The following is a 16,657-nucleotide window of genomic DNA, read 5'->3' as shown; positions in this document are numbered from 1 at the left end:
GATTGATTGACTTTAAGGTTCTTTTAATCACTTATAAACCCTTCAAGGGTTTAGCCCCTACCTACCTAACAGAGCTTCTATCACACTACAACCCATCACGCTCTCTAAGATCTCAAAACTCTTTTGATAACACCTAGAATAACTAAATCCACCAAAGGGGGTCGAGCTTTCTCATACGTATCACCTAAACTCTGGAATAAACTTCCTGATATTATTCCACGATCAGACACACTCGCTCAATTTAAATCTAGATTAAAGACAAATCTTTACAGACAAACATTCACTTCATGCAGAATATGACAAATAAACCACAGAGACTGCTGACATTAGATATTATTTTATTTACCAGAATAATTTAATTTGTTATATAAACACTATATGTAGTGTGTTTTACCTTTTTTGTGTTTTTCTTATTTTCTCCCGTAAAGCTGCTTTGGAACAATTGTGAAGCGCGCTATATAAATAAAATTGAATTGTTCGGTTATTTCCAGACAATGTAAATCAAATAACAAATAGTTTTTTTCAGATTCTGGCTCACAAGAATTATTCATATGATTCAGTTTCACATCCTTCAGAACCTAAATACAAAAATTATGAAAGTTCTGTGCAAAAGTTCATTTAGTCAAACTTAAAAAACACATTTGCTAACCAGTAACAATACGGTTTAACTTAAACTTTGTAAACTATAAAACTGTCATTATATGAACAGAACCATTTGTTACAGACGTACAGTACATTCTGTAAGTATACGTTATATAATAGAAAATACACAAAACCAACTTTAACTTCATTAGAAAAAGTGCAAATCCATATTAACACCCAGCAATTAAGGTACACAATTAGTAATGCCTGCTTATGTTATAATATTGTACACTTCCTTGCATGATTTATTTCTCTTATATGACTTGAGAACACAATTTCTTTCCCTGCAGTACTCAATAATCACACAAAAAAAGTGTAAAACACCATCAAGGTTCTCTATTGAGCCTTGGGAGACCCAATCAAACATGAGCTACCGAACGAAAAAAGCTCATGGAATCCCACAGTTTTCTTTCATACAGTTCCATTAGTGTTCCTGATGTAGATTCTTTCCCACGCCACAGTTCCACAGATACAAAAGAAGTCCCACAGATTGCATATCACCCCTCTGTCAAAAGGGTTGTCCTCTACGTCACAGTGTTTGAGGTACGAGATGCGGTGTTGTGACATGAACTCCCAGGTGGTGGTGTTAACAGACGCCAGGTACACGTGGATGCACAGCAGAAGTAATGCGACCACAGAGAACACTCCTGTCAGTCCCAGTGCCCCGAGCAGAAAGACGTTTTGGGTGAACCACTGCTGCCAGGTGGGGGCAAAATCAATGCCAGACCTTAAAGACACATACAGACACTAATAAATAAACGATACACTAATATTATGTTTTAAAATCAACTTAAGTTTAAAGACCTAACGCTTGCAATGAAGGCAAAATGCAAATCAGTTGAATAAATTGCTCTATGGTTCGATAAAGCATGGCTTTGTTCCAAGTAGAATACTTGCACACTGCTTATTTCATATTATGATGTAGACAATGACACTTCGTACTGCCTCTAAATGTATAAAAATGTGGGACGAAATATACAGTAAAATGAGAAACAAAGTATATACAGTGTGCAACACACACACTCACCACGCATTCTGTAGTCCCCAGGATAAAGCGGCAAACTGCACACACAAATACAGCAGGAACCATTTGTGGTTTCTCTCTCCGACACAGTTTTCAATCCAAGGGCAATGATGGTCAAAACGCCTCACACAGTGCTTACACATTTTACAGTGCTTTGCCCTCATTGGTTGCTGGTCAACATAAAAAGAGAAACAAGAACGATCACTGACCAACTTGGCCACAATGTTCAGCTTATTGTAGAGTAACCGGTATATTGATCAGCTAAGTGTTCATGGTCTGTATAGTGTACACCAAACAAAGTAAAGGATTATTGAAGCACCAGTAAGAAACAATAACCACATCGTCGCTGCTTGAGGGAACTCTGCTCTTGAGGAATCATCTTTTCCAGTTCTTCAATACTTTCCACCATGGTTCCCTAAAAGAGACCAAATGTCAGAATATACAGTCGCTGGTTCATTCACTGTTGATGTTTTCTGATAAAGCTTTTGATTTCGAGAAACCTTTGTGTCTTGGTCAGAGAAAACAAAACCTGGATCCATAAGAGACACAGTGAAGTACAGCAGCAGTGACAGCAGAGCTAAAGAGCTGAACATCACAGGCTGTAAGAGATCTCCTCTCTGCTGACACTTCCGAAGATCTGCATACGGTACAAATACACATAACGTCAAAGTATTCATGATTTCATGGTATGTCAACGGAATTTAAAATAATGCTTGATTTTAAGATAACACAACCTTAGTAAAGAATCGCATTGTACCTGTGTTATGAAGAAATAAGACGAAAACTGTGAGCCAGGTCAGTATCACATGTACAGTTCGCACTATACAACCGGACCTAAACATGTTTTTTACCATCCTGGGTCTGCGTTATAAATAAACATTACATTTATATCAATATAACAACGATGCGGGTATTATAGTTACAGAGAAAACGCTTTACATATATTTTAAGCTAGTTTTAATCGACTCGGTGGCTGTGATATTTCTCTTAAAGACATTTCCGGGAGCGAGCGCTTGTTCAGACTTCAAAATAAAAGCCCGGAAAGAATTTATATTTATCTGAATTACCCTTTAGTTTTTTTAGATGATATCACCATTCAAATATTATTCATTTGTTTTGTATCAAGTATTGTTATTAATTGTTAGTGTATTTAAATAGTATTTTTTTCTGTACTATAAGCATAATGGATGGCAGACAGGTAGATTTAAAGAGAGGTTGTGCAGGTTGCAGGGCTTATAGTAAGACTACAGATGGCAGTGTTTTTTCTACTATTAAGACAACGATTTGTATGACTCTGCAAGATGGGTGTTGTGATATTTAATGTGTAAATGATGACTGTAGAAACCAGTTGTAACTGGGTCTGAACCTTCATTTTGAGCAAACAGTCCTCAAAAAGAAATTTCCAGCATTGTCGTTTTGCATACAAACACGAGAGATATAGGATTCACATATATTTGTGTATATATGGTCAACATTGTCTGGGCTGGGGTCTAGAAGGGGACACTTAAAAAACATGGATGCAGAAAGTGTAACTTTGTGTGAAATATGCATTGTGTTTCGGGTCCATTTCATGGATATATTAACTCCTATTATTTCACTCGCGGGACTTCTGTCCACCTCACATCCCCCACATTTCTAGCCCTGAATATATTAATACTGAACAACTACAATAAAAATATATTCTACATTAACATAGCTTTCACTTCAAAATCAAAGGTTTCACATTCAAGTTGACCAGTATATTTTGTATCCAAGCTGTTATGGTAACTCACTGGATGAATTATTAATCAATGTATTAACAGGCCAGCAACAAAAATATTACAGACAATAGATTAATATTAAATTTTTTATTGAAAAAATAAATCATTCACTTTTTGAAATAATCTAAAACAAGACTGTTGTTACAATGAAACTCTGACGTACTCAAATCACTCACTTCCTGAGAACATTCATCTCAAAGCAGCTTTCACAATCTAAATCACATCATGACCTCTTTAACACAAACATCCATGTATTTTAATTCGTGTACACGAAAGCCCTTAACCCAAGCAATACTGCGAGTGAGCATATTTGCTTTTATTAGTGAAACATTTGGTCGCTAGTTACGAACATTCACACCCATTAAAGAACGTTACACGTTTACAGTCATCACTTAAAGCTCCCATTCAAAATTGACAAAGTGCATTAATTCTCCAAATCAACCAGACAATCTTTAACATCAAGTCAAAGCTAAGAACTTCAATGTGTGCAGTTTCATAAAATAAATAAAGAACCGAGTTTCATAGAAGTAGAATCCTGTAAACAGACGGGAAACACTGGTTTTCATTTAAGATGTGCTAAAGAAACACTTTCACCAGATGCCACAAGATAAATATCTGGTTGTTCTATATAATTATTTTACTTTAGTCAAAGTACAGCAGCGTTATTCTGGGCAGTGCAAGTTCAGCATGACATGTCAAGATTTTCACAGTAAAATCTCGACACTTGTTAGTAGTGTTGGACAAACCAAAGATCGGCACATCCTCTGGGCTCTCACACACACGGTTGGTCCCTGATTTCAGCTTTCACACATTCAAACTTGAACACAGTGGCTCTTTCTTTTCTAATGATGTAGAACACTTCATAAATAAATAATTTTAGGGAGGATTCTTCCGGTTTCCCTGGTAAAATACTTTCACTTGTGCACGTTAATAAATAGCTTCTCCACTTTCTCACATTCACAGAATGAGTCAGCTTCCACACCTTAAGGTTCAAAACCCAAAGATTTTTGCCTCTAGTCCCTTTAGACCTTCGTAGGTTGCTCATCGTGACTGCACTCCTAACGTCGACTTTATGTGCTCGTAGATGACGTAGCTGATGCTGACAGCGGGGATGACCTTCAGAAAGTTTGGAGTCAGACCCCGGTAGAGACCCATCGGCCCCTCTGTCTTAATGATCTGTTTGAATAGCCCCGTCATGGAGACCTGCGACACACCCTCAACCGCAGCTGGAGAAGAAACAGATGGATCATGAGATGCGTTCGTTGTCACAATGAAAGTCAACATCACACAAAACAAGAGCTCACCTTGTGCCTGCATGCGTGTTCGTACGAGAGCAAGAGGATAGCTGGCGAGCTGACCGCACGTACTGGAGACCGTACCACAGCCCAGAAGCACAAACACACCAGGATTTGCACTGTCTGTACCATAACGCTCAAGCCACTTGTTCTTTAATGTCTGTCAGGAAATTATTGCAGAAGATAAGTTTATTTTCTTGAACTAAATTACCAACGATTCACAGAGTTTCTCTGCCCACCTCGTAGACTGCCAGATCAATGCCAGCATACGGAATGATGCCCAGCATGTTGGGAACGTAGCCTTTGTAGAACGCTGCAACCCCCTCACCCCGCAGGATCTGTCTGGCGCAGTCAGCGATACCTTTGTACTGGCCCGTCTTTCTTAACACCAGGCGAGTTTTGAGAAGCTGAACACGCAACGCGACAGACACCAGTAAGTACAGGGGCAGGGTGAATAAATTAACTTCACAAAGAATGGTTCAAGAGACAGATTCTCACCTCCATGGGGTAGATGGTGCTCTGCGCAATGACTCCAGCAAGGGAACCCGCAACAAAACGCTCCGCAATCCCAAGAGTTTCCCTATTGCTGCCCATAAGACGTTTGATCTGAAGAGTTAAAACAGAGCCGATGACTTCAATGACATCGCACTCGATTATTTTGCATTCAAAATGAGGTCAGTGTTTGTACCTGTTCATAAGCCATGAACTTGAGGGCTGATTCAGGAGCGATTTTAATGATGTTGATACCGTTGCCCCTCCATAAAGACCTCATCCCTCCTTCTTTGATCATCTGTGTGAGCCCGTTCACAATACACATGTTGTTGCTATGGGAACCGTGCACCTGAGAAAGAGAAACAAGTTCACGGTAACAAAGTGTGCCAGAATGACATCAATGATAGAGTCTTTGTAAACGTACAGCATTAAGGTCATTGCGCTCTGCTTGATCAAGATTTCAGGCTTGACAACAGGGATCGAAGTTAAATTTTTCAGAAGGTGAACGGGATTGATCAAAGTCTGTTTGACCCTCGGCTGACGCAGACGAGACACAGATTTCACTATTGCCAACATCATGGGTACGAACATGAAACCAAAGGTGGACTTGCGAAACTATCGCTTATCAAACCAACCGGAGCGTAGGACAGATTGTGATTGGTTGTCTTGACTATACAGTCCGTTCACTGGAACGCTCATGAGCAGAATCTGTACATGTGTAACTTTTAACATTGAATGACTCAAGACCAATGTTCTGGTTTTATGACAGCCTTCACGGCTCTCATGGCCTCAAGTTCAATGAAAATAAGAATACAATCCAAAAGCAGATAACGTGGTTCTTTGAGGCCTTTGGGAGTGATGGGTGTGTAATGAAAAGCGGATCTCACCTGCATAAGGACTTTGAGTCGGTCGAGTGGGGCGGTGAAGGTTCGAGAAACGGCTCCAGCACCTCCACCAGCAACCAGGTGTCTCCACCACATTCCAGTCACGTGCTCCTCTGTGGTGAACTCATCTGGAACCATGAGGTTCTCACCCACATCGAATATCTACAGGAGAGACACAAATATACTGAAACACCGATTTTGTAGATTTTAAATCAATCAAGAAAACCACTAGGTATGGTTTGACGCAAGTAAACAATGTCATGGATCAAACGCGACCTTGGCAGCTGCAGTGTGTGCGTCAGCAGCCTCTGACCCGACCGCTGACAAATATCTTACAACTAATCCACGTGTGTTTTAAGGACATAGAATGTGCTGTTTGATTTAAAAATCCATTGCAAACCCTTGTGAACTTTTCCACGTTGCAAAAGAGGGTCAGATGTCTGCGTCAGTCTTATTACACACTTCTAGACAAAGGCAGAAGCTTGCGGTCCAGTTCACACTGACGTTACATAAGAATCAAAGTAGATCAAAGGTCATCGATCTTAGTCTTTCAGACGGTTACATCACATTGATAGCAGTGAACTTCTAGTCTACAGGATTAGAAGCTGCTCATGATATGGACTAGTTAAGATTTAGTGTCTGCATATAACAGGATCCTGTCCTGGATCAGAGTGTTCAGCCAGGGCGGGTATTTTTAGGGACGGTCTAACACGTATCATGTTGTATAGGAAAGACCTACGTTATTTTAGCAAAGCAAACAATCTAATCAACGCAAATGTAGAATTGAATTGTGTGCATTACATCAACTGCACCGTTCATGCTAGTAAGAGAAATGCTTACTGTCGAGTGTTTCCAGTACAGGATGATTTCTGGAATGTTCTCAGCAGGCTGTTGTGAAGGACTCTTCCATTCATTCCAGTCAACGGTCATTGTGCCATTCTTGTCCATGCTACACGAGATCAAAAGACAATGGATACAAAATGAACCAGCCGTAAAAAACACCAGAATTGATCAAAGCGTTTTACGTTTATGCATTTGACGCTTAAATCCAAAGGGACTTGCATTGCATTATACTAATAGAAGTTTTAGATGTATTATTCTGGTGTTACCTTAGAAGGACTCTCTCTGCCTGCTGCAGGGAGATGTGGACACCAAGATCTCGAAGGGAACTCACAATGTCTCCAGCATTCACCGGACCTGAGGAACAAAAACAAGTTTTCATCATCAGTCTTTCATTTATAATCATAAAGTTTATGTCATAAAGTTTAAGCCACGGGTCAAGGCGTAATACCTGCATTATTCCTATCCAGGCTTTTGAAGACGAGCTTCAGATCCTTCTCGTGGTCTTGGAGGTAGTGAACAAACTCTTCAAAGTCTAGTTGCCCACCAAGATCTTTCTGTGGGACAAAAGATTGCACACAGGTCTTAATGGACGCACATATGATCCTAAACATTATCAATGCAAAGCAGATCGGAAAAATAATCAACTGCGTGAAATACAACAGCTGACAAACCGAGACCGAGAGAATTATAACATGGGAAGGCAAGTTACACAAGACAAAGCTTAAACCACGTAAAAGATCACGATCATACCCATTTCATGAATATCAAACTAATGCCACACGCACGCACGCACACTATCTACTTGAATAAAAACGCACATTCAGCCATAGTCCCTATGCATAAAAGGATTATATCGAATATCAAAATCAGATAAAAGGGTCGTGTGCATGCAATTGCAGAAATAACAACAATGCAAATCCTAAAGTAAATCTATACATCGGACAATTCATTCATTCATTCATTCAAGCACTGACAGTCGAACACTAGAGGCGCCATACACAATGTCATATCGCAATTTAAGAAGGATAACGGCACAAGTACAGACCATCAAACACATCGATACGCTTAAGGTTCTAAGAAAATATTTGCACTTTAAAACACACTGTCATTATTATGAATGAATGAGGTATTTTTAGAGTAAAATATAGGCGCGCTTTTATCATTTCAGGATGTTGAAGTCCATATATGGTCATCTGAACGTAAAGTGAACGCAGAAAGCCCGAACACCGGAAACGCCGTGAGTCACGACAAAAACGTGCAGTTATTGAAAAAAAGTCGAAACAAACGTAAGTTGAACCAAAGCTTTAAATCAACGGTTGTGAATCAATCGTGTTAATTTTATCATCGAATTACCTTTCTCCATTTCTGATAGGTGGAGAATTCCTGTGACGGCAGAAGGACGCTGAGTTTAAAGATCGACTTCAGCTCGGAAGGTAATCCGTTCGACTCAAAATACTCCACTTCGATCTGATCGGTATTCGGGACAGGCACATAAAGGCACAGGCACAACATCTTCGAAATAATATAAAAGTTTACGACAATAAATAAATAAATACGACGGAAGAGTCTCGCCTGTCCGCGGTGAAACGCTGAAATGCCGGTAAGGCGGCTGGTCGTACCGATATACATCCTCAGACACGCCCAGGTAGTGAAAACAGCGGCTTCTGATTGGCTACGCACGGGGTGGATAAAAGACTGCCTCTGTCGTCGATTCCGAACGTCCAATGGAATTGCCGCTGAATTTCTCTGGAATGTAAGACCCGCCTTTTCACTACGTTGCTGGCGGCGAGGAATTTCAGAATGGGTTGCCAGACAGAACCCCACGTGATGCTGGGAATGGGGATACAGCGACGGCCACTGGGCATGCGTACTTCAACACAGCATCATTTTTGCCACGCTGACAATATTTAATTACTTTATTATTATTATGAGGTTAGGTTTAGGGTTGGTGGTGTAGGCGTTAGCTAATGTAGTTCATTGTAATATTATTTCCGGCCGTAACTTATAGTCACTTACACAATATACTCAAGTGAAACTCCTCACAATATTAAGAAATTGTCTCATGACTGTGAGAAACACATCATGTTATGAGAGCAAATACAAAGTTAATAGTAAACACAAAAACGTGGCATTAAAGCCATTAAACCCTTAAGCATAAACAGGTCATGTTGACTTGCCGATATGATTAAAAACAGAAGAATTGGACATGATGGATAAATAATGGTTCATGCTCCTAAAATTAAACGTATTGTTACCTTGAAATTTACCCTGTGAAGTGTATTTAAAACATGAACTGCATTCAAATTAAATTCTTGCTTGTAAACTTTGGACTATAAATTGCTGACACAAACTCATTTGAATAATTTAACATAATACATTTTGTATGGTAGCATACATGTCGTGTTTTATATGACAATATCAATAGGTGGTATCAGCTTTACTAATTAATTTGTACATATGGAGAGTTTTGTTTCAAAATGAGATAACTACATGTTTTTTTATTGTGCATTCCAGTTAATATCAGTCAAACTAAAGTTGGTTTGTTTTGATTTAAGCCATAATAACTTAAAAAATACAGCTAACTAACACAATAAAAAAACAAGAACATTTTATATTTTTAACGTTTAAAAAGGGAGTTATCTCATTTTAGAACCAAACTCTTCATGAGCGTTTTGTAGTTATGTCTCCTGATATGTGGCTGCACTTTGTAAAGCTTAACCCTGAAGAAACGCTGTCTGCTCCGGTTACAAAATAAAGTCAGAGTCCATCGGAGGACAGGTGATCGTGCCAAAACTGACTCTCATTTATAAGATAGTAGTAGTAAGATATCGCACACACTGCATAGAAAAATTGAAGTAGTTGAACAATTATTATGAAAACACATAAATAAGTCAATATTATAATTAAACATCGGTTTTCAATATATTAAATGTTTTTTAATACATTTATAATAGTTGCTGTCTTCCTAAACCAAAAAAGGGCATTTCTTTATGTTAGTCTAAAGTTCTTAGTTTAGTAACATATTCCAACATTATTAATTAGCAGGACTTTCATACTGTAGGCTATGGCACAGTCAGATCCCAGAAGAACACCAGACTGATTTAATGACAGAATTTGACTCCAGTGCTCTCTAAAAAACTAATTTTAGTCCAGTCACACCTTGGCGATCACTATCACAGGCGGACACATGCTTCAGGAGTCAGTACAGATCTCTTATTTCCTCAGATGGAGTGCTGGGGTGGAGAAAGACAAGTCCTGTCCGACAACCTTTATAAACCAGTCATAATTCACCACTTTTTTAAATTAAATCTTTTATATTGATATTTTCAATCCCAAACATGTAATGTAGTCACATTCACTCAAAACAAATGATGTAAAACAACATGTTTTTTAAAGTGAATAATCAACATTCTGATGACTGAACTGCAGTACAATTACAGTACACTGATAACATCCTAATCGTTTATGTCACCTACAAAAACATCCTATACATGCCAGCCAGTTATAACAGGTTTCATACATTCAACCTGATGCTTAAATGCTATCGTCCTACGAGCTATTGAAGGTGTACATTAACCACAGGACAAAGTCAAGGTCAAGTTCCAGGTTAACATGCATCACAATATCCCGTGTTTGTTTTGACGTCATACTGTTACGTCTGAGTGCTCATGCTTGAAGTGCATCCTATAAACTTTACCGGGAGTAAAAAACAGAACATGTTATCTGCCGCTTTACGTGCAATAACCAACTTCATTGTATCTTTCAGTAAAGGGACAGTGGTCCACCGCCAGAACATGTCAACAAAGATTTTGCTGAGATTTTCAAGTTCTCTTATCAACAGAAATGCCAAGCTTCAGAACAGAGGCCGTTATTGAGTTATTGTAAACATGTGTTTGTTTTTTTGTCTAAATGTTAGAGGTGTTTTGATCGAAAACAACTTGCAATAACATATCTTAAAATATATCAGTGCAATTGTTTTTGTAACGTATGTTTTTTTAAACATAAATATCCTAATTTAACTAAAACCTAGTCCTGGTTTAAACTAATCCCTGTCCAGGAAACTGTCCCATGTGTACTGAATAATAATCACCAGAGAAAGGTAAAAACCTGCAAAAATGAACACTTTAAACCCTTTTTCATACTGACATTGTGAGTACATTCAATCTTTTCTGACAGGCACACACACAATATGGATTCATTAGCTACACCATCACTCCACTTTTAGGCCTTGAGATGTGTGTTCATCCTTAACATTTTTACATTTGAATTGTTTGTAATTCTTAAACGATTTAGTGTTTTATATTCGTTAGAGCATGGCACTAGAAATGCCAACGTTGTGGGTTCGTTGTGGGATTGCACATACTTGCACATAAAGCTTGTTCTGTTCTGTTCTGTTCTGTAAGAAACAAAGAAAAATGTCTAGTATAATGCAATGTAAGTTGCCAAATGCATAAATGTAATGCTATGTTGTCATTACATTAAGACTAAAACAGACTTTAAACACAATGTCCTGGCAGGTCTGCAGATGCCAGAGAAATCCCTGTGAGGACAGACATCTTTTCAGGATCAAACAGCAAAGGGCAACCCTCTTCTCTGGAACATGTGTGGTTACGTACTTTAGTCTTGGCTAATACAAGATGTCTTAAGAGTCATCTGTGAGGGTTGCACACAGTCGACTCTGTTGGCTCTCGTTCAGATGTTCAGACCGGCACTGAAGGACCTCAGAAAGTTCTTACAGAACGCTCACAGCTCAAATGCTGCGGCTGTCGCAGAGACTGCGGAGGGGGTTCCGCCACCTTCAGAAGATGGACAATAGACGTGTGCTTGGTTTTCTGAATGTTTGTGTGCTGCGAGTGTGTGTGTGTGTGTTTGATCTGGTTGTGGTCTATAGAATAGACTGGAATAACGTGTAAAGTGTGTGCAGTATGGGTGTATGAAGGGATGGAGAAATGTCTAAACTAGGACTTTAACTGCAGTAGCAAAGAAGCTTTTGACGTCTGCAATATGGTCATAATATATTTTTTATTTGCTTCGCAGCAGTTAGGTTGCTACAGATATATTTTAAGTTATTTTCATCTGTGAGGGTTCCAACACCGCACACTTTCATCACTAAATGATAAATAGTTTTAAAGGACTACTGGTGTGGACAAATCCACAATTAAAAACTTTTTTTCACAATTAAAATATACCCTTACAAAAATAAGCATGATTTTAAGTAAATTCTTTTAAATGTACTTTATTTACTAACTACAGAACTAATATAATGTACGAGTACAAAAATGTATAATTTCAATACTGTTTAGGATTAGGATGGCCCTCTTTACTCTTTCAAAAGAGTAAGCGTAACTACAAGCCAAGTAGCCTATAGAATATTGTAATTTTAAGTAGACCTATATCTTCATCCAAATATACACTACAAGTATAGACCGAATATAATATCATTTTCTAGTGTACTTAAAAGTATATTACTTAGAAGTGAATAAAATTAAGATGAAAAGTACACTTATATAATCTTGTTTATTTTGGTATGGGTAATATTGCCGTTCACAGTCCTCTGTTAAATTCCTCCAATTTAAATAAGTAATCTTATTCTAAGAAAATCAGCTTTCTTGAGCTATGATAGAAATCTGAATTCTCTGAAAGGTTCTGCCTGGACTGCTTTATTGCCACTGTTATTATTTCTATGAAGCCCTGCAGTTTCAAGAGAAAAAATATTTATTAGTATTGTTTACTGTGACTAAAATTCAAAGCATTCTTTTCCATCTGTTTGGATAACCTGTTATGACGTATTTGATATTTAGCTGTAAATTTGCGAACACCCAAAATAACAATTATAAAATGCTTAGAAAAGCCACTGATCAAACCCTCACAGACAAGGTGACAAATGTGCACAATGACGGGACCGCCCTGGAAAGAAGAATAGTGTTCTTTTACTATTTGAAGACGGTTCTGTTTTGACAACAGTTTGACAGATAGACAGGCGGATATAAGGGTTAAAGGGTTTATGTGTCACTCTTTGTTTGCTAAATGAAGGGTTCAAGCTGGGATACAAGCTTTCATCCTTGCTCACCATTGGTGAAATGAAATCCCAATGTCTGTGAGAACAACTATCAATGTCATTAAAACTACAGCGAGAGACTACTAATGTCTCAATGTCTTGACTTGCGTATGCATTTTTTTACATTCTTATTTTATTCATGTTTGCTGTATTTATAGGCGTTCTTGTGTTTTGTATACATGATCAAGAGTCGAAGCTCTTATCTGTAAATTAATTCCAATAAAGGTCATGAAAAAAAGAATATTTGGTTCTCTGTTCATCACTGTGTACATTATTTTTTATACGCATTATTTTGTGCCTTTGTCGGTGTTTGTTGACAGTTAACAAGCTTCTAGCGGACGAATAAACCGCTTTCCCGTGCAGCAGTGCGGTATGAATGAGAACCTTCTCCACCAATGATAAGAGAGTGCGCCATCACAGATTTGAAGAGTTAGCCAATGGGAGTCGTAGGAAGTAGCAAATGGGCGGGACGTCCTCTTCCAACGTCGGATTCAGGAAGTTATTACGCTGCGCAATCGTGTCGCTACTAAAAAACTTACAATTTTTACGTATTCTACGCAATTTTATATTTCACCCCACAACTCTAATTAAGCCCATTATGGCATCTCAGGCCAAAAAGAGAAAAACGAACTTCTCCGAAAGGGAAGTGGAGATCATCGTGGAGGAGATGGAAAAGCAAAAACACGTTTTGGTGAACCATTTTAACGCGGGCGTCACGCACATCGCAAAGAACAACGCGTGGGTCGAAATCATGAAGCGCGTGAACGCCGTCACCACCTGCCAGCGCGAGCTCGCGGAGGTCAAGAAGAAGTGGTCCGATTTAAAGACGGAGGTGCGACGGAAAGTGGCGCAAGCGCGGGCGGCCATGGAGGGCACGGGCGACTGCTCCTCCGTTCCCGTCATCCTCACTTCCATGCAGCAGCGCATTTGCAACCTGCTGGGAGAAGCGACGATCATCAGCCTTCCGGCGGCGGAGGGAGGCGCGGATATCGCTGCGCCCATAAGCTCCGTCGCAACGTTAGCGCAAAGTAAGACGGTGGCGTACTTGTTGCGCTGCTGCGTACAGTAACTTGCGTAACGTGCAGCAAAGTGCGAGGAATTGAGAATCCATCACTGTGTGCAAGATTATTACTGATTTATTTGTGTAGTTGATGCATAACTTATCTTACAAAATATTATGGTTTTACTACAGTAACCATTGTTTAAACGTTATTAATACAAACGAAAATCATTCTGACAAAAACGTGGTTTATGTACTTTTACTATAATAAAACCACGGTTCATTTTTCAAAGGGGTGTACATTGACTTTTTAAAAATCCATATTATAGGTCAAATCTAAAGCAAAGTGTATAGTTTACGTGGCCAACACAAACCTGTTCAGTTTCACCACTTTCTGCAGTTGGGTTAGTTACCTAAGATGGTGTTTCAAACATCCCATATAATATCTGAGTTATTATGAGCTTAATAATGACAAACATGTTATAATTATTCTACAAACCCAGGAATTATTTTTTCTGTTCCTATTCCACATAAAATAAGGAAAATTATACATAACATTGTTTTAGTGTCCAAAATGCATGTTACATCTTTTTCATATGTCCTCTTAAATAAACAAAATGTGAAAATACGATACAATCAATATTGAACAATAATATTGATGCTTGCGTAACTAAACTTTTCTGCAACAGGTATTCAACCAGCGACGGCAGCGGCGTGTGAAATTAAAACCATTGAAGGTAAGGCTTCACTGACTTTCTGTCTTCATCTGGATTTTGAACAATTAACAATATGAAGACATGTGTGATCGCTCCCTCGCAGATGAGACGACGTATCACACGCTGGAAGAAGGGATGGTGGAGTACTGCACCACTGAGACCCCGGTGACGGTCACGCCTGTGGAGATGCTGGCGGCACAGGCCGAGTGTTCATCCAAACCTCAAGATCTGAAAAGCCGCATCGCCCTCAACTCTGCCAAGCTGCTTCAGGAGCACCGCGTCACAAACCTGCACATCCGTGAGATCTCCCAGCATCTGGAGAACCAGAACGACCTGCTGCAGATGATTCGGCGCTCGCAGGAGGCTCAGGCCTGTGCGCAGGAGAGGCAGGCCCAGGCTCTGGAGGGCACACAGGCGGCTCTGTTGGCTCTCGTTCAGATGTTCAGACCGGCACTGAAGGACCTCAGAAAGTTCTTACAGAACGCTCACAGCTCAAATGCTGCGGCTGTGGCAGAGACTGTGGAGGGTGTTCCGCCACCTTCAGAAGATGGACAATAGACGTGTGCTTGGTTTTCTGAATGTTTGTGTGCTGCGAATGTGTGTGTGTGTGTTTTTGATCTGGTTGTGGTCTATAGAATAGACTGGAATAACGTGTAAAGTGTGTGCAGTATGGGTGTATGAAGGGATGAAGAAATGTCTAAACTAGGACTTTAACTGCAGTAGCAAAGAAGCTTTTGATGTCTGCAATATGGTCATAATATATTTTTTATTTGCTTCGCAGCAGTTAGGTTGCTACAGATATATTTTAAGTTATTTTTTGAAATATATGTATATTTTTTGTATACTACTTGTGTGGACCATAAAAAGTGTTGCACGCAAATTCTCAAAAACACACAGTTTCTCATGTTTGTTGAAAAATGGCGGTAATATATGTTTCCAGTGGCGGGAAGATCTAGTGATGATATTTGGGTTTTTTTTGCTACAAATGCTAATTAAAGAAACTTAAAAGCGTTTACTTACTCAATATTTTCTTTTTTTAATATTATCCTTAAATGATTAAGTATACATGATACATTTACATATACACACCCGTTGCATATATGTTGATATTTATATACATAGAAAACACATTTTATACTTAAAGGGATAGTTTACCCAAAAGTGAAAACCTTCTGCAGAACACAAATATATTTTGAAGAATGTCGATGGCCATTATTAATATAATAGAAGTTTTTAACAATATGAGGGTGAACAAAACATGACGGGGTGAGCTGTCCCTAAAAATAAAAATAAACGTACAGACTCTACAAAGCATTGAGTTTAATTAATGACACAGCGGTGTCAACACGTGTTTCAATTTGAGAAAAAAGTCCATTCTTGTGATCAGTTTGGCTGTTGTTTATTTGCTCACCGCTAGAGGGAGACACAGTGTGTTTCTTCACATCACTGGCACGTGACGTCCAGCTGCTGAGAGGATAATAACGCTTTACTGTTTGAATGTGATTGTAGAATTTGCTTAGGAAAATAATTAAATTAATAACAAAACAGATATTCTCGTTTGTGGGGTCTGAGTCAAAGTATCCAATTGTATTGAGAAGCCTGGCCAAATCTTACACAAAGAGCATCAATATCATTCCAAAGCTTCTGAGTGTAGTGACATGACCAAAAAAGATGAAGCACCGTTTCATCAGAATTCAAAGAAAAAGAGCATGTTAGTTCAATATCAGACTTTAATCTTTGTACATTTCTTAACATTGTATGAGCTTCTCGTTAAAAGAAGTAGAAAATTATCTAAATATGATCTCAGTATCTACTAATAAGAAACTATAAGGACTGTAAGATCTCTTTTTGATCTCTTCTTGTGAATATCTTATTATATACTTTTTATTGTTTTATGTATTTATTTTAAATGTATTTTACATAAGTATATATTTGTCATATTT

The 16,657-nt window shown here is 38.7% G+C and overlaps 3 protein-coding genes across 4 annotated transcripts; 1 reads left to right on the top strand and 2 right to left on the bottom strand.

Annotated features, from left to right (window-relative positions):
• Positions 1–308: 308 nt before the first annotated feature.
• zdhhc12a (zDHHC palmitoyltransferase 12a) lies at positions 309–2,692 on the bottom strand. The gene is made up of 5 exons (XM_079467040.1): positions 2,424–2,692; positions 2,167–2,303; positions 1,986–2,081; positions 1,670–1,836; positions 309–1,369 (listed from the first exon to the last, which is right to left on the bottom strand). Exons 1-5 carry the CDS (start codon positions 2,518–2,520, stop codon positions 1,054–1,056), a joined length of 813 nt encoding a protein of 270 aa, XP_079323166.1. The 5' UTR covers positions 2,521–2,692; the 3' UTR covers positions 309–1,053.
• Positions 2,693–3,500: 808 nt separating this feature from the next.
• Positions 3,501–8,600, bottom strand: slc25a25a (solute carrier family 25 member 25a). Of its 2 annotated transcripts, none has more exons than XM_079467036.1 (10): positions 8,294–8,600; positions 7,389–7,494; positions 7,207–7,294; positions 6,938–7,046; positions 6,101–6,259; positions 5,410–5,562; positions 5,220–5,327; positions 4,961–5,128; positions 4,731–4,881; positions 3,501–4,652 (listed from the first exon to the last, which is right to left on the bottom strand). In XM_079467036.1, exons 1-10 carry the CDS (start codon positions 8,567–8,569, stop codon positions 4,468–4,470), a joined length of 1,503 nt encoding a protein of 500 aa, XP_079323162.1. In that variant the 5' UTR covers positions 8,570–8,600; the 3' UTR covers positions 3,501–4,467. The 2 variants fall into 2 exon arrangements, with proteins under 2 accessions (XP_079323162.1, XP_079323163.1); XM_079467037.1 differs by having other exon boundaries at positions 7,389–7,490; positions 8,294–8,539.
• Positions 8,601–13,457: 4,857 nt separating this feature from the next.
• naif1 (nuclear apoptosis inducing factor 1) lies at positions 13,458–15,732 on the top strand. Its single transcript, XM_079467986.1, has 3 exons — positions 13,458–14,026; positions 14,688–14,735; positions 14,818–15,732. Exons 1-3 carry the CDS (start codon positions 13,459–13,461, stop codon positions 15,270–15,272), a joined length of 1,071 nt encoding a protein of 356 aa, XP_079324112.1. The 5' UTR covers position 13,458; the 3' UTR covers positions 15,273–15,732.
• The last annotated feature ends 925 nt before the right edge of the window (positions 15,733–16,657 follow it).

Source organism: Barbatula barbatula (genome assembly GCF_947034865.1).
Source record: "Barbatula barbatula genome assembly, chromosome: 11".
Taxonomy (NCBI): domain Eukaryota; kingdom Metazoa; phylum Chordata; class Actinopteri; order Cypriniformes; family Nemacheilidae; genus Barbatula; species Barbatula barbatula.
This window is presented reverse-complemented; position numbering and strand designations above follow the sequence as displayed.